This window comes from Megalopta genalis, chromosome 17, assembly GCF_051020955.1.
Source record: "Megalopta genalis isolate 19385.01 chromosome 17, iyMegGena1_principal, whole genome shotgun sequence".
Classification (NCBI taxonomy): Eukaryota; Metazoa; Arthropoda; class Insecta; order Hymenoptera; family Halictidae; genus Megalopta; species Megalopta genalis.
Window position 1 is genome coordinate 6,946,695 of NC_135029.1, and position 22,674 is coordinate 6,969,368.

The following is a 22,674-nucleotide window of genomic DNA, read 5'->3' on the forward strand; positions in this document are numbered from 1 at the left end:
CTACTAAAAATCTATCACAATTCAAATTTCCGCTAAAAATCCACCCTACATAAATTTATCTCCATTTAAACTGAACTATAATTAAAATTTAACTATGATGGATTTTTGGCGAAAATTTAAATTCTAATATATTTTTAGTAGAAATTTTTTTAATAAACTATAATTATGATGCCTATTAAAAATCTTATATCGAACTTAAAAATATTTACCAATTTATCTCGAATATTAAGCAATCGACATTGTCTACACAGTTGTCTGGAAGATAAGAGATGCCCAGACATGTGGTTGATGATTTCAACGAGCAGAACGTCGCATTTCACGCTCAAAAACCGCAATGATGTTGTCATAGATGTTCGTAGAAATGGCCTTACTAACGCTGCGCCAGCGCCGTGGTTTTCTGGTGAGGGTATTCATTCACAGATATCACAAGTACACAACGAGTTTAGCGACATCGGTGTGGTGCAAGGCTAAAATTACTTGGCCCACTTCATGATGTTATCATAAATCTTAAAGGAAAGTAAGTATATCCGTACAATTTGATTGATTCGTTACGGAAAAAGTTACCAATCTTATTTCATTTGATGCAGACAATTTTTGTTTTACCTAACAATCAGCGGTTTAACCATAATTACGAAATGCTGTCAGGAATTCGTATATTTCACACAGAAAATACTTATTGTTTTAAAAAATAATTTACCATGCTTGATGAATTTTTGTCATCTTATTACTTTTAATTCCTACATCACTAACTAAGAAAATATTTTTAATTCTCCTTTGCTGCGCCTTGTACAAAATAGTAACTTGACTCATCCTGAATAGTAGTCATTTGATACGAAGATAGTCGACGGATGCTCTCGGCCGTCGATCGATGCAGTACATAAACATTAAACAAACAATTTACCTTTATCGAACTCAGAATGATATCATATGGTATCTTTTTGGATTTATCTGAGTTCCAGCTGTTATATTCTGAAGACAAAAATATAGTATTCCGAGAAAAAAATTGAGTTGACCTTAAAATCTCTTTCACTTATCCACCCACAAAAAAACTATTAATACCAAATGACATGCCCTATCCTACCAAATAGCTTTTATATTACTTGTAATTTCAACTTCTGAGATGTTTCACTGTTTTCGCTTAAACAGAACATCGTTTCTTAATATTTCAATAACAATTTTGACAAGTTACGAGTGGTAGTTGTACATATTTTCTATAAACGAATAGATGCATAGTAGCAGAATGTCAAGATATTAAACACAATACAATAGTTAAATAATTTTATTGTTTGAAAGATACGTAAAGATCTTCTTCACTTTCAACAAATCAAACAATGGAAGCCTCTTGTAATAAAAGTTAATAACGACGAATGAAGTACTGAAAAAAGAAATCCCGATAGAATCGTTTTTTGTCTTAACGATTAAGATAAGAAAACCCGAGGATTTGAGATCGTTCGGCTACTCAAAAAGATTACCATGAAAGAGGCTCTCACGGAACAAACGAGGCTATGCAAAGTTTCTTCGCTTTCGAAAGTAATTTTAATGAAACGCCAAGCGGGAAATCGCTGACGGTGAAATTCTTGCGATTCGCGGAGATTAAAACAGACCTGTTCCTATGTGCAAAAGTGACGAGCCACGAAACAATCATTATGTATATTTCTATTCAATGATTAGATGTATACTACTTAGATATACAGTGATTAACGATAATATTCGTTAGAATAAGAATTAATAATCTAGAATAAGAATTAATATTATTTTAAAATAAAATAACCTTTTCTTTGATTTAGACCGTATGACCTGAATTTTTTCGAGATATTAGACTGATAACTTTACTAAACACTGTTTAACTAATACGAGGCGCTCACCTATTACCGTACACAAAAAATTTGATCCGAAGAAATAAGAAAAGATTTACTCCTTTTATTTTGTATGAATTTCAAGAGTTAACATTATCCAATAGAAAATAAAATTTCGAAGGCTCTCAATTACAAGATGACCTTCTTTCAATCCTGCAATATTCAAATGCCGTACGGAATTTGCTGATGAGAAAGTCTCTTTGCCAGGAAACGCTGTGGTCAATGACTTGCAATTAGTTGGAAAAGTGCAAGGGTACAAGTCAAAAGGGTAGCAATCAAGTGTTGTTGTTGACAGATGGTAACTACTGATTTTCTTACTGCAGTGTCGCTCATCATTAGGGCTTCCTCGTCGGCAGTTCCTTTATATTATTTCATCACTGCGCAATTAGCTAAGAGATGGTTACTAAGGCCCTTAACTCATGCAAGACTTCTATTAACAATAAGAAAATAATGAATTTCTGGTCCCTTCCTAACTTTATGGCCTCTTCACATGTAATTATTTATATTTGTAATAAATTTTCACTGTCGCAAACAATTTTACAGAACGATCTTTTTCTAAATGTTTATCTAACATTTTATGCAGTCACTCCTAGAGCAGACCCTGAGCAATCCCTGATGAGCATTATCTTTTTCTTTTCCTTTTTTTTTATTTAAGCATTATTTTTTTGATACTATTATTATTATTACACATAGCGGCTGAACTGCAGATGTTTGTGCATTTATGGTATGTGCAGATTTTTCAAGTTGCGAAAAAACGTATAAATTAACAAGGCCTAATACCACTTTACCCTTCTTTAATTCTAGTTTTGGTAAAGTTACGTATGAAAATGACAATCTGCATAAAGATTCACAGTTTAATCATGATATTTGATAAGTATGTATGAGCTTAAATATGTATATTGTACTTAATCTGAATTTACATCATATTAGAAATATGAGGTAAAAATACCTACTATGAATTGTAATCCCTTCTTGAAACCGTAACACATATAACACAATAAAAAATAGATAGAGCATATAAAAGTGGATGTAAAAATTCTATGCATATTTTTTAACATCTTTCTTTATAAATTTACTCACATTAGTACCGTTATGAAACAATTAGCCATAAAAAAAAAATATTTATTCGAATACGGGTGTTCTAAGCAAGGACATTAATCGTAGCTTTGATTTTTGACGCGAAATCACCAAGTTTTCATGTTTTTCATTAATTAAATAGCTGTTCCATATTGAGTACTTGAATTTGTTCATTGTCCCGATTTATGAAACAGTTGGCATTCGTGTTTCACATATAATGCAGAGACAGTATCGTTACAAATGTCGTACAACAAATTTGATTCTTTTTGTTACACTATAAGAGTGTAGATAGTACATAAAACTCAAGTTTTCATCGTACATACGGGTAAGAACAAGTAATTCTCAATGAAAGTATGAAGCTAACCTATAAAGTGCTTTATACGTGTATGAATATAATCAATAATTAATTTAAAACTTTTTGGCCAAGTACAGGTAAATATTTCACGATGCCACCCAAATTAAGAGGTGGGAAAAATAATGAAAAATATGAGACAATTAAAAAAATGCGGCCGAGTGTTGAAGAAAATAATGTTAAGAGTAATGTAAAAAGTAATATAGTCTTCAGAAAGTGCAATCAACAAAAGATAAAAAAACATAGGAAGAATTATGCTCCTGAATCTCTTGAGAAAGCTGTCAAAGCAGTAAATGAAGGCATTAGTTTGAGAAAAGCAGCTCAAATGCATTGTGTTCCTGTAACTTCTATCTTCAGAGCAGCGAAGAATCCAACAAAAATTAGATCTAAATGCGGTCCGCCCACTATTTTAACCGAACAAGAGGAACAGGATATTATCCAGTGGATCTTATATAGAGCTGAAAGAGGGTATCCGGTGAGGAAGGAAGAATTATTAGATTCTGTACAGTCATATGTGACAAAATTAGGAAGACGTACTCCATTTACACACGGAAGACCAGGACGTCACTGGTATGAAAAATTGTGTAAGCGTCATCCCAACATAACTGTTAGAACATCTCAGAATTTAAGTATGACTCGTGCTTCTGTAACGGAAGAAAGTTTAAGAGGATGGTTTGGTGAAATTAAAACCTATTTGCACAGTAAAAATTTAATCGATATACATCCATCACGTGTCTATAATTGCGATGAAACTAATGTAGAGCTGACACCTAAGCCAGACAGAGTTTTAACGAAAAAAGGAGCCCATACAGTATACACAGTACTAGACGCCAATGAAAAAGAAAGTTTCACTACCTTGTTTATGTACAACGCCGAAGGCTTACGAGCTCCTCCTATGATTTTGTACTCCTATAAAGAAAATGAACCCAACAAAATTTTGGAAAATAGTCCAAGCGAATGGGGCATTGGTGTTTCTGAAAATGGATGGATGACAATAGAGACTTTTTATGAATATATAACTAATATTTTTTATCCTTGGCTGTTGAAAACAAATATCGAGTTTCCTATTATATTATATTTAGGTGGTCATTCCTCTCTTGTTACTATTCCATTATTTCAGTTTTGCCGTGAGAAACGAATCGAGATAATAGCATTATATCCAAATGCTACACATATTATTCAACCACTTGACATCGCAGTCTTCCACCCGTTTAAGGATATTTGGAAAGAAACATTGTCCAAGTGGGAAGTAGAAAATGTCTCAAAAGTGAGAAAAGAACAATTTCCTCTAGTGTTGCAGAAAGCTTTACAGTCATATACAGCAGAAAAAATGAATGTGCAAGGTGGGTTTAAGGCCAGTGGTTTAATGCCATTTAATCCGGAAGCTGTAGAATACAATGTTTTACATAAAAAAAAGACGAACAATAAAAATTATAATGTACAAACAAATCAAGCAAATCAGGTACCAGAAAGTCAGCAGCATCTTGTAAATAAGGAGATTGAGAATAAGATCAGACATTTAGAAACTTTTGAAAAAAATTTGTCACAAAAGTTATTGCAAAATTTCAAGGAGGCCGAATCTGCTGAGTGTTGGATTAACGATATAGAAAATAAGGGATTATTTAATTACTGGCTGCAAATTAAAAAAGCAGCTAGTGGTATTAGCTTTGGAACTATTTAAATGATTGCCTTTGTTTTTATTTGTCTAGTTTTTAATATTTTTTGTTCAACAAACACAATATGTTATTATTTATATAATAAAGTTAAGGTGAAACCCAACACTGTAAGCACAGAAAAGGTATTAAAATACAAAGTTGTTTTAACAAATCAATATTTAAATGGCAGAGATACTACTGAGTTCGTCAATGGAAGTGTTCCAAATTCAAATAATATCTTATTATTAAAAATCCTCGATCTGCGAAGAGAATGTGCGTATGGAGTAATTTCCATATCCAATCTTTTCCCCTGACCCATCTTAATTAGTAAGTTTTGCAACCTATTAGTGATAATTACAATTGAAATTTGTAATAGAACGATTTTTCATGAATTGATAGCAAAAATAAATCAATTCGTATTTTCCACAGCCTTTTGTAACGATTTGTTTGTTTATGTCTAGTGCACCATAATACATATTCATTAATATTTCCAGCATCTAAATCAAATTACTATCATCAAAGTACCATTATATAATCATATTCTAACATGACAGTATTGTTCTGACAGATGTCACAACCAGAACTAGCAATTATATTAAAAAATTGAATTATATATATATGCCCAATTTTGTTGCTCCACATAGTCCCAAATACATATAATTGCTAACGTTCCTAATTTGTTTCATCTGTAAAACTCAAATTCTAATATCCACGCTGCAACAATATTAACCCTTTGCACTCCGCGCCATTCTGGACGTTACCTACGAACTACTCCGCACTATTTTGTCGCAAAAACCTGCATTTACGAACCTTTATATTAGACAGTATAGCTTTGAAATCGAGTAAGATATTATAATGATATTCGATTTGTATGAATTTGTAGACATCGAGGAACATATATTTGCAAAAGGAATCAACATTTTGCTTCTTATCATTTTTACAGTATGATAAATTTTAAAGCATTCCAATATAATAAACTTGAATGTCCCTCAGAGGCGATATCCGAGTGATATGCCAGTATTACGATGTCTCCTGAGAGGGGACAACGGAGTGCAAAGGGTTAAGATATACAGTTTGTATACAGGGTGACCCATTTAAATCGACGCAGTCAATATTTTTGAAACCGTTGACGATACTAAAAAATGTTTCAAACGAAATTTGAATGGTTTTAGGGGGCACGTCATCTGATATTAATAAGATTTTTAAAGGTGAACGCGTCGAGGACATGTGAAAGCTAACTTTGTTTTCTTTAATGGAATCATATATTTTTTAATGTACTCTAGTCGATTCAGCACGTAATTCTGTTCATAATAATAGTGAGGCACTTATTACGAAAAATCATTAGTTTAGAAGATTGTTTAATTTTACTAATGCATAGTGTTAGCAATCGCGCATCTAAAGGTGGTGTTCAAAAATACAATCTTTAGCCAGAACGCAAAGATATACTCGGTCTCCAAAATATATTAAAATTAAAATATCTTCTAAACTAATGATTATTCGTAATAAATGCTTTCGTATGTTTATGAAGAAAATGACGAGCTGAATCGACTGATATAATAAAAAATGTGATTCCATTAAAAAAATAAAGCTAACCTTTATATGTCCTCGACGCATTCCCTTAGAACAATCTTGTTAATATCAGATGACGTGCCTCCGTTTAAATTTCGTTTGAAACATTTTTTAATATCATCGACGGTTTCGAAGATATTTGACTGGATCGATTTAAATGAGTTGAAACTCTCGCAACTTCCGTATACGTGTACGCTTTCCTACTGCTGAGTGTAGCAACCCTGTATTGGTTTTCGACCGCAGATTACGATCGCCGCTGCCGTGAATTCCCTCGAATGTCACATGACTTCATACGTGACGTGGAGCAAAATAGGGGTAGAGAGCAACAGGGTTGCCAGGGATGCTCTCACGTTTGTAATTGGTCACGAGTCACGACGCGTCGGTCGACTACGCTGCATTAGAGGGAATTCGCGGCAACGGTGATTACGATACCCCTAAAAAGATCGCATTCCAATTTTAAGTTAGAATATGCGATCAATTAATAACAGGACGATCGCAATTCGAATTATGAAAGTTAACATCGCTCGCGTCTTTAGCATTGCAGTTTATCGATGGCGTCTTATATGTACTATATATTACCTCTGTATTGAGACGTGGCATGAATGTGGTAAGATGCTCCGTCAAGGTCTTCATCGGCTTGAAGAGGACTGAGGCTTAAAAGTCTTGGCGCCTCGGCGTGGCCGCGAAACCAGCGCATTTCTGAAACACGAACAAAAACTTTCATTGTTTTTCAGAGATTTTAATTAAAAGATAATCGTGCTTCCAAGAAAACTGAGAACACTTTTATATCCGATTCAGAACTTTATTGTGCGTGCTACGAGCATCTACTGAAAGGTAATCAACTTTCATCAGTATATAAAAAACTAGCAGCTGTTGAAATTAAACAGAGAGGAAATGAACATATAATGGTGGGAATAATTATAGACTCAGAGTAACTTTTACATTAATAATAACTAATTAAACAATACCTAAATAAAACATTGAATTTGTATACTTCTATATTAGAAATGATGGAAAATAGGAATATACAAATATAGTCTTTTTTGGTGTTTGTTTGATCATCGATAAAGATGAGAAAGTAGTCTCCTTTATCTGAGACACCTTTAAAAAAAGACTTAACAAGATATCGTTATTTGTATAATTCTATTTCCTATTATTTGTAATATAGAATTATACAACTATGATATTTCATTAAGTTTTCGTTTAGATATCATTAACAATGTAAAAGCTTCTTTGAGTTTATAATTATGCACAGCCCTGTACAATTCTTTAGCTACAAAATACAGTATCTACACGATGGTACCAAAAATTATTCATTCATTCAAAAATCTCAAAAATTCTTACATTTATTGGTCAATAGAAGAGAAAAATTACGGTGTTCGCTATCTTTAATTGTTTGTAACTCACAAGAACGATAATTTGGTATAATCATACAAGTTACCGAGTTTTACAAAACGCATTATCCGTTATAGGCTTCGATAAAAAAATTAAAAATCACATTGTTTCGGTCAAACTAATCGGTAAATAGTAATTATTAGACTGTGTATTTTATGTATTCGTGACAAAACTGAATGGATCAAATACAAAATAGTAAAAAACATTTAAAAAATTTGACAATACTGTTGTGTTATTTTAAACTCGATAACATAATTAGAGAAAGAAAGAAATGGCCGCGTAACTTTTTTTATCTTATAATTAATGCAAACAATTTTTATTCTGCATAAATATCCGCAGTCTAGTAATCACCTATGTCTTCAATACATCTCCATGAACGCATAGTATTTTTATCAACGACAAGTTTTTCCATTCCAACAACGAAATACTTTCTGCTGCCTTTATGGTGCCTTTATCGCTGTTGTCTTCATTATCCGATTTGTCCGATTTGGCATACATACTCTTTCGCATTCTCTTCAAGTCTCGTGAGAAATCGAAAACCTGTAGGTACCGGATTCGGATTGATAGTCAACAACTACGATCATTAGTATGCGTAACGTTTTCCGCGGTTAAAAACACAATCACAGCACCCAATTCTCTGCATTCCATTGGCATCGTATCGATATCGAACCTCGCTCTAAATGATACTGATCGATACTGCGCCAAGCAAACGTATCTATACATACTTGGTATGTTTATACAGAGGAGATGCAACTATAAGCAGAGCGCTCGTGCAAAGCCGTGCTTCGTTAGAGATACGGACGAATGTTCATTACTTTTCAATCAGTCCTCGTACGTGGTTTCTCCGACCTAATTCGATGATAGGATAAATCAAGAATTTCTCGATCGGCAAGTTATTCAAACGGTTCTAAGCATTACTAAATATACTAATGTAATTGGCAGATGTATTTGATAGATAGAGTGATCCATAACTAGAATGCTTTCTAAAAATTTTGCTTTTGCTTAGAATGACAAACGAAAATTAAAAAACCCTCGTTTTTTAACTTTTTTTCCGGGCCTATAACGAAAATTTAAAAACTGTGTTTTATAGATCTCAGTAAATTATATGCAAAGAAGTTTTGACGAGATACTGTAAAGCGGCAACAGTGACGTACAATTCTCAATCGAACGTGATAATAATATCTAGAAAAGTGAAACTGTTACACTTGCGGTGAATGGATTTCGCGTGAACGAACGACGACAATTTCCGCTGGGATCGCTGAACCGAGGCTATTTTTTTGTCCGTCCCTGTCGCACTTACTCCCGATGCCAAACAGCGTGAAGACCGAAAAGAACTGATAATTTAATGAGCAGCGGCCTCGAAGAACACCGAGAGAGGATGTTATAAATTACAAACTTGTCGTTTACTATGTTCTTTGTCACGCACGATTGTCGAATAGCGATCGCAAAATTGCTTCCGTTACGCGTGAGAAGGCCAATGGTGTTTGCGAAAGGAGTGAACGCTTCGATGACTCAACCTGCAGGCAATTAAAAGTAGATCTTGCAATTCATTGGTTTCAGTGAATGAAAATGAAATAAAATTACATAGTTTGTTTAAGTTTTAGTAATGTGTAAACTGTCCTTTACGTTCTACCAATTCAATCATTCGTCTTAGTAAACTTCTGTATAGACTCCTTATATCATTTGATCCAAGCATACCCAAGCTTCTAAAAATTGTAGATTTCAATTAGGATACTATTGGGTTGACAACTAAGTAATTGCCGATTTGTTCAATGAAATAAAAAATTTTTTTTACTTGGAACGAAGTTTAATCTATAATGTATTTTCCATTTTGTTCGATGACCTTTTGCTATCTCTCTGACAACTTGAAAATTCCACGCTCGTAGAAAGTCTGATCCTTTCCGGCCAAAAACTGAGTTAAGTGAGATTTTACAGCGTCATCGTCGTTAAAAGTTTTATCACGAAGGGAGTTGTCCAGGGATCGAAATAAGTTAAGCGCGAGATCAGGGCTATATGGTGGGTGTAGCATCAATTAAAAAATAACATAATAATAATAATAATTTTATAATACAATATTTACGGATATCATAAAAATGGGAGTGAGAGACATCTATAACTGAAATCGGCAACTATTTAGTTGCCAACCCAATATATTATATTGTTTCTCACCTTCATATATTGTTCGACTGAGATTTCCCCAAACATTCCAGATAATGCTTAGGTCAGGACATCTTGCTCGCCAATTCAAAACCTTTACATTGTCCGTTTCAAAATAATTTTTTCTATGCGAGCTGTATGCACAGCTGCATTATCTGGCTGAAATATATATTTTGTCCCAACAATTCTACGAGCAAGTAAGTCTATCTGTTCCTTGATTAAATTTAAGTAGGCAGCACTATTCATACGGCCTTGAATAAATTTTACTTTGTCCACCAGCATAGATGATTCTCGCATCGTTTATCCGTTCTTAAATAGAAGCTAGTATTATATTAATATATCAGACGATAAAACCAGTGTGTAGTTTTCCTAATGTCTCGGAACAGCAATTCCAAGTTTAAAAGCATGGCACAGAAATGACACATGTTAACAATTTCTTTTCACGTGTTACAGACACGCATCGAAGAGCAGATACTTTGATGTTAAGACATATGGAGCACACGCGTTACGTTTTCCATGTGACCGCAGATTTGATCAGCGGATCGTATCGAATGGGCGAGTTTCGCGCATGAAGTGCCTCGTTCCAAAATTGTGACGCTTCACGACGTGCTAATGCAGAATCGCGCGGAGGAAAAGAACCTTCGAGTTATGTCGAAGAAAATTTCTGTCGGCCGTGTAGGTACCGTTGCGGGCAACTGTAAGCAATAAACCTGTCCTCTTCCCGCCACGAATCCTCCGCGGTTGGTCTTTCGCGATTCCGCCTGACGGAATCCTCACGGAGGCGTTACCGTTCATCTGCTCCGCGTAGAAACCGTAATTTAGCAACCCAGTGCCTGTAGCTACAAACCCCGGGAATATAATAGCTTCTGCTTTAACGGTTCGCGCAGTCCTCCATGGCGAATCATACTTTTTCCGCGTCATAGTTTGCGTCCAATGGAACAGCGAACTTTCAGCACAACTGTACGGTAAATGGTAACAACTCCATTTCTTATTCATCGGAACCAGCTTTCGGAGCAACTCCGTTTCTCCGTCGCGAGAGCGATATTTCCATTGGTAAGAACGGCAAAAGTGCTATGAAAGGGCAAGTCTGGGGAAAAAATGATTTTTTAAATAGTTTGCATCTTCTCGCGTAATACAGAATTTGGCAAATAAATTTTCCTCGAGATAGCAGTTACATGTAGAAATAGCATTTTCAAATATATTTAAGTACGTAATATTTATATGTAATTACTATTTCAAACAAAGTTTATTTGCCATTCTATATTACGTGAGAAGATACAAATACTTATAGTCCATTGATTATTTCGGACATCTATTTTTCCCAAGCCCTATGAAACGGACACATATTGTAAGGAACATTGTAAATATCCTGAAGATGTGAGAACTGGTCAGGGCAATTGTACTACTTCGTAACCACTAAAATATATTAATGCTATTCGCATTTTTTGTGTCAATAGTCAAGTTTGTCGGATTAAGATCATCGGTGTATTTGGGCTAGGCTATTGAGAATTAAGTTCGTCATGATTAAATCGTTCGCTTTGAATTGGGGATGCCGACCATTACATGCATTCTTGACTACAATTTAGCCGCTAGCATATTTTAATAGCGCATAATTTGTTAAAAATTAGAATTGTTAAAATAGAATAGAATTGTTATTTGGTGTCTACAATATTAAGCCTCGATCTGCGATGACCGGGTCATTTTGACTTGAGGTATTTCAATCGTCGCACAATTAAATATGACAATTAAATAACTTGAATTATTGTTACACTATTGTTAAACGAGTTAAAAAGAAGCTGATGAACAAAGTTGAGAATGATCATAATCACTGTCAATATTATAATATAAAAATAATATAAAATGGTCCGTCTTACGAGAGTAAAACGAGCATGCTCCAACATCGACATCGTTTTATCCAGATAGCAAGAATTTCCAAGCAATAACATTAATATTTAAATAGTAAAATATTCTGCTAATGGAGACAGTGCTGTCTGATGCAAGAAGACAACAATCTCCAGCTAGGATTTCAATTTCTCACCGCTGGATTTTCGTCGCTATTCATCCCGTGTTACGTCGCCAGCGTGGAAAGCATCGACTGTGACGCGACGCGATGAATCCCGTTTCCACAACACAGTCGCATAATGGAATGATTAATACCGCAGCTGAGTTATGCAAGGTGTTAATGCATCGATTATGTACACGCAGGTACAAGTGCATCCCAGGCGAGAGAAGGGGGCGGTGACTTTCTCTGATGCAAATATGTGTGCCAGCGGCACGTTTCCGACGACCGGGCTCCCACGACGGTCGCTTTTCACTTTTCATTCAGATAAACCGGTGGACATCAAAGTACCTACGTACCTACGACGAGCACTATGCTCAAGGATAGCCGTGAACTGCTAAGTCCTAGGCCGTGAACTCTTCAAAATCTATTCGCAGAGTTCAGCCAATTCTTGTACAGCGGTTATACATATAGACTCGAAACAACGATACTTAAACAAAAACTTAACGATATATCGTAATCGCATATTTCTATTTTCTATTATTTCTAATATAGAAGTATACAAATATCGATTTTTTTCTTGGCTTTTGTTTAAATATCTGTAAAAATATAAAAGTTACTTTAAGTTAATAATTATTCACGACGCTCTAAGTGGTCTCTTTTAGTTGAATCATCATTTATATTTAAAAAAAAAACTTATAAGAAAATATCGTATTTGTGTTTCTATATTAGAAATAATAGAAAATAGAAATATACAAATATAATATTTTGTTAAGTTTTCGTTTAGATATCTGTAACGATGTAAAAATCACTTTGAGACTATAATTATACATACTTCTGTATACTGGTATCATTTTTATCGTAATACGAGGAACTATTAATTGTTGATTGTCGAAATTACGTAGCTGTTTTGTACGTACAGTCGCTTATCCAAATATTCGAACACCTTTCAATCCATCAACGACGGGATTCGTATAAAATATGGACCTACATATCTTTTATACGTTAATACGGAAATAATGTTATAATCTTAATAACATTATATCATGACATTCATTTTTTCATATTTAGGATTGAACAACAACAGCGTTAATATCGAAAGCTATTTTATTTCAATAATTTTATTACAATAAGTGCTCGATGTGTAGTCCATTTTCTTCCGAGCATAATTTCAGCCGTGTAAGCAAATTGCGATCAGTTGCAAATGTCAACATAACTTAACATAAGATTGTTTAACCGATGAAAGTTTTCAAATAATGGTGCAATTAACTGTTACAATTGTTATTTTTGATCTAGATAATCTCCATTAGTTCAGAGAACATAATTTTTAAGAAAAATTTAAAATAAACGATCTCTGTTGTTCAAACCTAAATCACTAAAGTCAAGATCATCCGATGGTCATACTACAACAAGTTGAAAAACAATAGTTTTTGATATTTTATATATGTCAATATGTAGCCGACTAAATACTGATTGACTTTTATCGGAATCATTTTTTTTTTGTCAGACTGTCGAAAGTGATAAATTGTGGCGACAATTAGTCACACCCTGTATGTCTACAACGTACCCTATACATGTGCAATACTTTAGCGAATTCACATATTAATAATTGCAATGTATTTGATGGCAACTAAGAATCAAGTGAAAGTGAAAACATTTGTAACTCCGTTGCGTGAACTTGAACACGTTGCGTTTATCATATTACAAATTAGACTCTTCATCTGCCGCACAATTAGAAACGTATAAGTGATTATAGACGGCCTCACTTAAGCGTATACGGGTTATATTCGTCCTCCGATAAACTTCACGCATTGGTCAAGTCGCTAAAGGTTTGAAGAATCTGGAAGCTATGCGTCCAGTTACCTGTTCGTAGATTTATCGTTCCACTTTCGTGGCCGCGAATCCGTTCCAGCCTCCGGCAAACTATTCCGACTAAAAGTCTTTTCGACGTACCGGATTGTAAATCTTCGGTGCACCATCACGGATGTTATCGTATATCGGTAATACCAGGAGCACTGGGGCACAGATCTCGCGATATCCTGGTTCCAGTTAAATACGCGCGACCTGAACTTTATTTCAGTATAGTAGGTATTCTCAATTACTGCGTGGCGAACTTCTTGCTCTGTTTTATTCGTCGACGATTTATTTTTTTAATGTTTATACGAAATGATTTATACTGAGAAAAATATCAGTATCCTGAGATAATCTTCTCGAAAGTTAGCATCCATATTTTGAAACGTGTTCAAACGCAAACCCTTAAATATCTCGACTTCGAAACAAAGTGACTTATGCCACTTTCAAAATAAACGGCTCATATGCTGTCTGACATAATCGAAATCATATTGAATCATATTTCTATACGTACAGAGTACAGATATGTAACATGTACTTGTGTACTAATCATGAGATATCCGCCATGTAATTTACTCGTCGGACCACTTTCACTGATCTTCGAGCCAATTAAAATGTTACAACGTGGTCGGAGGAACCATAATGACGAGTGATTACACAAAAATCGAACCACTTTCCCACAGCTTCGACTCACCGTTCCCAGAGACGTTAAACCGTCGTTCGGATTACGAGCTGATTCCTTGTTCCAGAGCTTTCATCGATTCGCGAGTTTCCTGCTTATTATTTCAATTACAGGATAATTATATCGATTACGTAAAGTCTGTTTCGCGTCATTTATCCGACGGGAGGTCCGCGATCGTAGAAAGGGAAATCGAACAGAAACCTCTGGCTGACAAATAGATTTATTCACGAGTGAAAAGCGGTTAGTCGATCGTCCCGTCATCTAGATCAAATTGAGCGCTGCGGCAGGACTGAAATCGAATACGCGGCGTGAGTCATCGATAACGTGGTCAATGAAAGTAGAAAGTATCTAAAAGGTTCGGGGCCGTGGTAGTGCCAAGTATCGTTTCCAAGACTTTCCTCTGACAAAGCGAATCGTGCAAACGGGTAGTTAGCCTCGATCTATCGGCTTTACGCGGCTGGAATAATTCGAATTGTTAGCTGAACGCAGACTCATTTAGTGTTTCTCGTTCAGTATTTATTGTACTTTCCAAACAGATCTCTGACGATCAAAAAGAGAAGGTACGAAACCGCTCATAAGTATTCGAACGGTATCACAAGTTGAGTAAAATACAGGTTTCTTTGGCGGCGACTGATATACATTCTCCAGATTTGTTTTATATATCCATTACATCTTAAAATGAAGTATATTATAATCACAGCGATTGTATATTTAGCGGCAATTAACGGTTATCTCGGTTAAAACGCCTTTCGTCAATGCGGCATACGCTGAACTAATTTTATTAATGTTTTATTTGTATTTCTGACTGTTCATTGTTAAGTGAATGTGGAGAACATGCAAGATTGGAATCCGTGCAAAAGGTGGACATATTGAGAACAGACATATTAGACAGAGATTAATAATATTAATAATAAATAATTAATTTTTAATATATATTTATAAAATTTCACACAATTTTGTCATTTAATATCAATTTTATTATAAATGATCACAGTTACGTGAATTTTTTTTAAACAAGTTGATCTATAAAAGGATTAATTTGAAGTGTATAAAATATGAATATGATCTAGAAAAGGATTAATTTTAAGTGAAATACCTCTATAGGTTTACAATTTCTGAAGCTTCTGTTTCCTTGTAACGAGTTCCTCTGAACAAAAAAATGTGTAATATCTCCAATATAGTGATCGTTACAGGAATTATTTGCAACTGTACATTATCGTTCTCCTACGATAATGGCTGCAGGCGCTCGGCAACACGAGCGATCGATGATCGTTGTTCGGTGCATTCTTACCTGTTCCGAGCGCGAGCGGTGTGATTTCGTCAACATCACCGACGGCGATGTCTAGTGCAGGTATCCATAATTCCCACCAGGTTGATACCACAAACTGACCCACTTCAGCGACAACGAGCCGAATGCATTGCACGGACACGGACACGGACACGGACAAGCAACCGTGGCACGAGGTACATACCTACCAGTACGCGTATATGTACGTGCGTCGTACGTCATACAAGTTGCGCACTGCCTGATTCTTTTGGGACAATCGCCTCGGGAATGCTGATCGTAAACTACTTTCACGGCGTAAACCATTTAGCCGTGATGATTACAGCCGGAAATCAGCGGAGCAACTGGAATAGACATATAGATCGATGAATTTATCGTAGTTTATGTTAGACATTCTAATTACATCGAGTTCATTATCGATTAGCGTCTTTTTTCTTCGTCTATTATTAAGCAGGATACGAAATGAATAGGTAGCTTCCGTTGTGAAAAAAAGTCTGTTCGAACTTCTATAATATATTTCGTTCAACAAAGTATCTGCTTATATGGCATTTTTACGAAAAGGATCGTTACCTTTTCGGAACTTTCTCAAAAAGTATTCTTGTGGTATAGATTCTGTACATTAAAAGTTCCATGGATACAAATTTGTTGAAAACGTTTATTAAAAAGGTCCCTATATAATAAAATACTGAATTATTACATGCTAGATTAATTTAACAATATTATGTAATTTTATTTACAAATTAAAGGAACGGTATGAAAATCAAAATGTAAGTATTATATTTTTATTTGTAAGAAAAATCAATTTATTATCATTATTATTATTTATTATTATTTCTACAATAATTTAATATGAACGTCAGTGTTGAAAAGAAAGAAATATAAACTTCAGTGTTCAATGCTACTAGCGTAGCAAGGACAATACATATATTATCCATTAAGCAATATTTGACACTTGTTATCTTATGTTCCGGAACTATTTTTATATTGTAGAAGAATTTTTATTATCATTAATTTTCATTTCAAAAGTAAGACATTTTGCATTTCTGTAAGACATAAATCATTTCTATAATTATTCTGTATAAACTTTAACATTGAAAAGGATGTGCAACAATCACTTGTCACTTTTCAATAATCTAATAAATTACTATCCAAAGAAATCATTATTTGCGTATAATCGGAATAATCAATTAATATTGTTATGATATCATATCTTTCGGCATTTATTGTACAAAAATATTGGAAATAACCACGTTCAATTCATATGGTGATTAAAGTAATTAATATGGCAACGTTTAATCGTAAAACGTATTGTCAGTAATATAGTCCATTTTGTAATTATCTAATTTCTACTAACTTAAGGAAAAACGAAAGCAATTAAAATGTTCTCCGTTCTAATTCCTAATTCCTTGAACGAGTAACTCCTAATGATAGAAAATTGGTTCATTTCTTTTATTTCATCACATGACTAGAAACTTTCTTTCGCCAGGAGCATATTAGGAGAATAAATGTGGGAATTCCACTGGAAGAAAATGAGATGTAATTTTAACATTAAGTAGCGCATGGCGGCAATATTACTCATATTTAAGTTTCGATCATTGTAATTTTCTACAATTTCTGATCGTTGTAATATTCGTTTCGTTTCGACACTGACAATGGGATGTGATACAATTTTTCACGTGGGTTGCCTTTTCTGCAGTGAAATAAAAAAGATCATGAAAACGTCTTGGTAAATGTATATCGGACACCCTGTATATCGGATCTCTACATTGCAGTCCAATGTAATAATAATAAGTATAATATAATAATAAGTGTATTTATTCGGAATATAAAATCCAGATATCGAAATTATACTATTTGAATCATTTGTTGAACGACCGTAAATCTATCGAACAAATGGAACTACGGCAACACCTAATATCCCAGTTTATTTGAGAGACCTTGTTAAAGAATAAATGGGACTCTTAAGAATCAAATCGACTTTATGATGGGAAACGAACAAAATAAGTGTAACGGTGAACTTGCTAGATAATGGTTAAAAATACCTTTCGTATCGTGATGAACGCACAATTTATCAATGTTAACGGCTCGCGATAAAACATTATATCCAACCTTATTATCTATCTAGTACATGCAGTAGATTCAGAGCAAAGGAACTAATCGACTTATCAGGTAATTTATGGGAGCTGAAGTATATGCATCTATACAGGGTGTCTGATTTAAGTGAGAATAATTAAATCGAAAATATATCGAACGAAGAAAAATTTTACGCGAGACTTGTTAGACAAGTTTTCAAATTATGGTGAAATTTACGTGTTCTTATTAAGACCTCGAAAAAACTGAAGGAATTAATAGCTTTTAAATACTTTATACAACAATTTTATGGTTGACACGAATTGTCAAATCGAGTGAATCCATATCGCTTCGAACGGTGTTCGTGACATTTTTCTGTTGCAGCACATTTTGCCGTAAAATCTTCGCTATGGCGCTAATAAAATGGTGAACGTCGATTTAACGGCCGAAGGAGGAAAAGGAAGATATACGTCGCGGACCTGTCAAATAGACGCCTCGAGGAGACGCCGGTCAGGATAATTCCGGTAATTTGTCGAAGATTTACCTGACAATGCCTGAAAATAACCGCGCGTAAACGGCCTGCCCGAACGTAATTGCATGCACGTGCCGTTTTTCAACTGTGGCCCGAGCTCTCGTTTTTATCGTTCTTTCGAAATAGTCGCGAATGCTGGTTCCGCGTAGTTAGGCTCGATTGCAGTTGGAAAGAGAATGCGTTAGGAATGTTGGACACGTTCGAGGTACCAGCAGAAAAATGTAGTACAGTTGCACAGTTAATACGAAATGTTAACGAATGTCGAACTAAGGGGGGAATTGTGAAACACAACTCTTTTACGAGATAAACACGGTAGATTTTTCTCGATTTCACGGCGTTCAGAAGCCAATTGGCAACCAGGCGGCCGGATAAACGAATCATTCTACTTTCTCGTGAGGAAAGGTCGTTTACTTTGTATTACTTCATTATTATTAGACAGCGGATTTTATGCAGTTTAGACAAAAACAAATGAACGGAAAATAAAAATGTGAAGGGATTAAAAAGATTTAATAATATCATTACATTGTTTTCAACCTATTCACATTATTGAAAGAAAACGTACATTATCATCGGACTTCTTTTTGTTATAATCGAGTCGAATAATTTTTATATCGAGCGTAGCTTCAGCACCATCTTATAATGTTTTTATTGCATTACACTTTTGGATATAAGTATTGAGCTCTAAAGTAAATAGGTCATACTCGTTTATATTTTCTCAAATCAAAGGTACCTGGCCTTCCATTTTCGCAGTCGGTAAATCTTTGTAAAGCTTTTGAATTAGCCATTAAAAAGAACGAAGGTCACCTTTGTTCGTCGAAAAATATTAAAAACATAAGAAACCGAGACACGCTATCGTATTGCCAGTAAAATATAGTATAACTTCTTCCTCTTTTGTTTTGTTCTAGCGTTTACCGTTTATGAAAAAACGCTCGTACAAATTATCGCGAACATCCTGTAATATCTTTGCAGTTGATTAAATGCCACTGCAAATAGATGCATGCAAGCAGTCTCCGAAACTACCGAAATAAATAACCCATCAAGAATATAACGAACCACTTTATTTATTATCATAGAACCGAGTGATAATTAAACGTGCTCTACCCACGCAGAACTTGAAACTGTTTAATATTTGCGCGGAACTAAAGAAACACGTACGACGCGATGATATTATTGACGTAACTGTAAGCGAGAACGGTTGAATATATCGATCCCCGTTCAGCTGCAAAACTTTCTCTGCGTACATTCGAGCCGAATCGTTTCCTGGATGCCACGAGTGCTTCCTTCGAGTAGCAATCTCGCTTCGTTTATGTTTTCACTCGAAAATTTCTACCGACATCGCGTCAAAACGTTGCTTCCGTAAGGATTACCAGGCGGATCGACGTTAAAAATAGTCTTCTGCATACCGGAGACGAATGATCGGAGATTTTCGTCGACGAAAAGGCGGAGGAGAACGCGGAATGACGGTGCGGCACCGAGTGGAAAGCTGTATTTTCAACCGAGGATACGTGTCTTATCGCATTTTCCATTCACGGAAATCGTGCGCGCGCTTGCATACAGGTACAGTGGTGGCGTGTGCATCATCCCGGTAACGTAAGTGCGTTTCCACGGAGCTGCTGTGGTTATAACCTCGGGTTCACCTTAAGGTTGACACGAGGTGCGAATTATTGCTGTTCGTTTAAATTGCGCGAGATTTTTCCCGGTCCGGCGAATACTGTGCAAAGGAGGCCCCGCTTCTAGAGAGCCTATCTTATTGCGATTGCGCGTGGATCGTTTGAAAGGATCACAGGACAAACCCCAGGCTAGAATTATACGTGTCGGCCAAGTTCGCGGGTGCACGAATCGCGGAAATTACGAGGACGACGCGAAATATGACTCGTACTTCTCTTTCATTCGACCGTGACCCATAAATTTATTACGGCGAGCCTGGTGGCTTCGTGCTGCAGCATCCGGGGATCAAAGAAATACTCGGATATACGATCTGGGTATTCGCCGTTTTTAAACACAGAAACCTACACTATTTCCAGCTCTTCGCAATACTACTTACCTTTTTCTTTTCTTTATTTAAATGACGGCTCGGACGTTTAATGGGAATAAATTTAACAGAGTGAAATATGTCGTTAAACATACGTCGAGAAAGTATTCGCGAACCCCTTTTAAAATACAATAACATTTTAAAAACTGCACCGAACGAAAGTTTATTATTATATTTATTCTGCTTTCGTAAATCGTCTTATCAAAAGAGTAATTTAAGTTAACGGTCGCAGTAATAACTGATCAGTGTGCAAACTGTAATCAGAATTCTGATCCGTTGTAAATCTTATAAACCGTCAAAAATTTATATTTTGTTGACAGCCGACTTTTAGCAAAGTTACAGGTTTAAAACCGCAGGATTAAGCGATTAGTCATACCCGCAGCATGAGAAAGTGGGTCAAATAATACCGGACTATTCTCCAGTGTACAAGTTCCTGATTTTATGGTCTACGACAGGAGTAATTATTCATAATGTCCCGATCGCTAATGATAATAAAGTACCGGTAACGTAGGAATACTGTCGTACGGATAATTATCTGTGTGGTTCCTAACACCATATATGTATAATTGGCATCATAATGATACACTTAAAAATAATTAAAAAGACATCGTTTTTGCACATATCGGCAAGGTTATTATATAACTTCAAAAAAAAATAATAACAAATTATTGTTTTTACAGTTATTATACCAATTATAGTAATAATTTTAACAATCATATATATGTATTTTATAGTTCAGATATAACAATTTACCCGTCCCATTAATTATTGGCGATCGATACACTTCTTTTTAAGAAAATTTTTAATTATATAACACTTAATATATCTTTGTTATTCAAATTAGATTCGTCGAATAAAAATATTTCCGATCGCATGCTCGCACTTTATTATCTTATATTTCACAAATCATTTTAAATTCAACGCATGAGTATGATCATCAAAGTATGATCATAACATACTTGAAACAAATTGCCTGACGTGAAAGAGTGAAAGAACCTCGTTCACTGAACCGTGAAAGAGTCTAATTAAAGTTCTTCGTATATGTAGAATAATGTGTTTAACTATTAAATATATCGCGTGAGGTTCGAGCAGCCGCATTGAACTAAACCTGGGCATAAGTAACAAACTAGGATGCACGTTTCTCGTAAACACGACTACGTTTTGATCGGACATACGTACCCTGTGGTTGCAATTAAAATAAGATATCGCGTTTCACAATTCTTGTAGGAACAGTGCCGCCATTTACAAGTCACGCAAAATCGTTACCCGTACATGGTGACGACAATTTCTCGTAACCGGATGATTTTTCGATCTTACGAAATTTTTAAGGTCTCCGCGGATCTAATTACAGTAAATTCTCTCCAATTGTCCCTCAACTTGTAAACGTAAATGGACAATTTAGGAAGAAGAGATACGATTGTCAACAACTATAAAAACGAGCCGCGAGGATCGAATAACCGTATCTCCTCTTCCCAAATTGTCCATTTTTGCTTACGAGCTAAAGGACAATTGGGGAGAATTTACTGTACGTGGAAGATCATGCCGTCGGTGGAAGAAAGATGGAGAAATTATCGGGAGTCGCATAATTTAACGGAGCATGCCGCACGGTTAATTGATCCTGGGTGCGACGACGAATTAATGTATAAGATAGCAACGAGGTCGTAATTACGTATTCAGCAGATACTGTAAATAGGTGAAAGAACCTCGAGAATAATTGGACACGGAACGGGGACTGTTCAACTGCCGTTGATTTATTGCCAACGTAACAAGGAATTAGTATGTTTCGTGTGCTCGATGCTACGTACAATTTAGCCTCTTTGACGAAACATTGTTATCCGTTCAGCGTTATGGAAAATACTAATTGTAAACGGACTTTATTATTTAAGATAGCATTTCCATTCAGGGCCGTTCATTTTAATCGAGCTTTTACGTAAAGAATGGTTCGACTTTTATACAATACAATTTTTATGCAATTAGCTCTATTTTTATCAACGTTACTGTAAAATTTACCGTGGGATATAATTTTTTATGACTTTCACGACCCAGGGTGTTGCATTTAAATAATTAATAAAAAAGAAGATAGATATTATTTACAACCAGAGCTGGGTAAAATAGCATTTTAAGTGGCAAATAGTAAATAAAGGAAAAAAAGTCGTTCAACG

The 22,674-nt window shown here is 35.1% G+C and overlaps 2 protein-coding genes across 4 annotated transcripts in view; one reads left to right on the forward strand and one right to left on the reverse strand.

The window, feature by feature from the left end:
- Positions 1–22,674, reverse strand: part of LOC117225184 (uncharacterized) — an 82,709-nt gene that overhangs the window by 12,637 nt on the left and 47,398 nt on the right. For both annotated transcript variants that reach the window (XM_076527240.1, XM_076527241.1), the window contains exon 2: positions 7,089–7,208. In XM_076527240.1, coding sequence (XP_076383355.1) covers positions 7,089–7,206 — 118 coding nt within the window. In that variant the 5' untranslated portion in view covers positions 7,207–7,208. The remainder of the gene's footprint in view (positions 1–7,088; positions 7,209–22,674) is intronic.
- LOC117225185 (uncharacterized) lies at positions 3,094–5,368 on the forward strand. Of its 2 annotated transcripts, none has more exons than XM_033478522.2 (2): positions 3,094–3,258; positions 3,361–5,368. In XM_033478522.2, exon 2 carries the CDS (start codon positions 3,380–3,382, stop codon positions 4,964–4,966), a length of 1,587 nt encoding a protein of 528 aa, XP_033334413.2. In that variant the 5' UTR covers positions 3,094–3,258; positions 3,361–3,379; the 3' UTR covers positions 4,967–5,368. The 2 variants fall into 2 exon arrangements, with proteins under 2 accessions (XP_033334413.2, XP_033334412.2); XM_033478521.2 differs by having other exon boundaries at positions 3,366–5,368.

Bases quoted from the DNA above. Each gene is read 5' to 3' on its own strand.
- LOC117225185 (XM_033478522.2), top strand. From the start codon at position 3,380: ATGCCACCCAAATTAAGAGGTGGGAAAAATAATGAAAAATATGAGACA.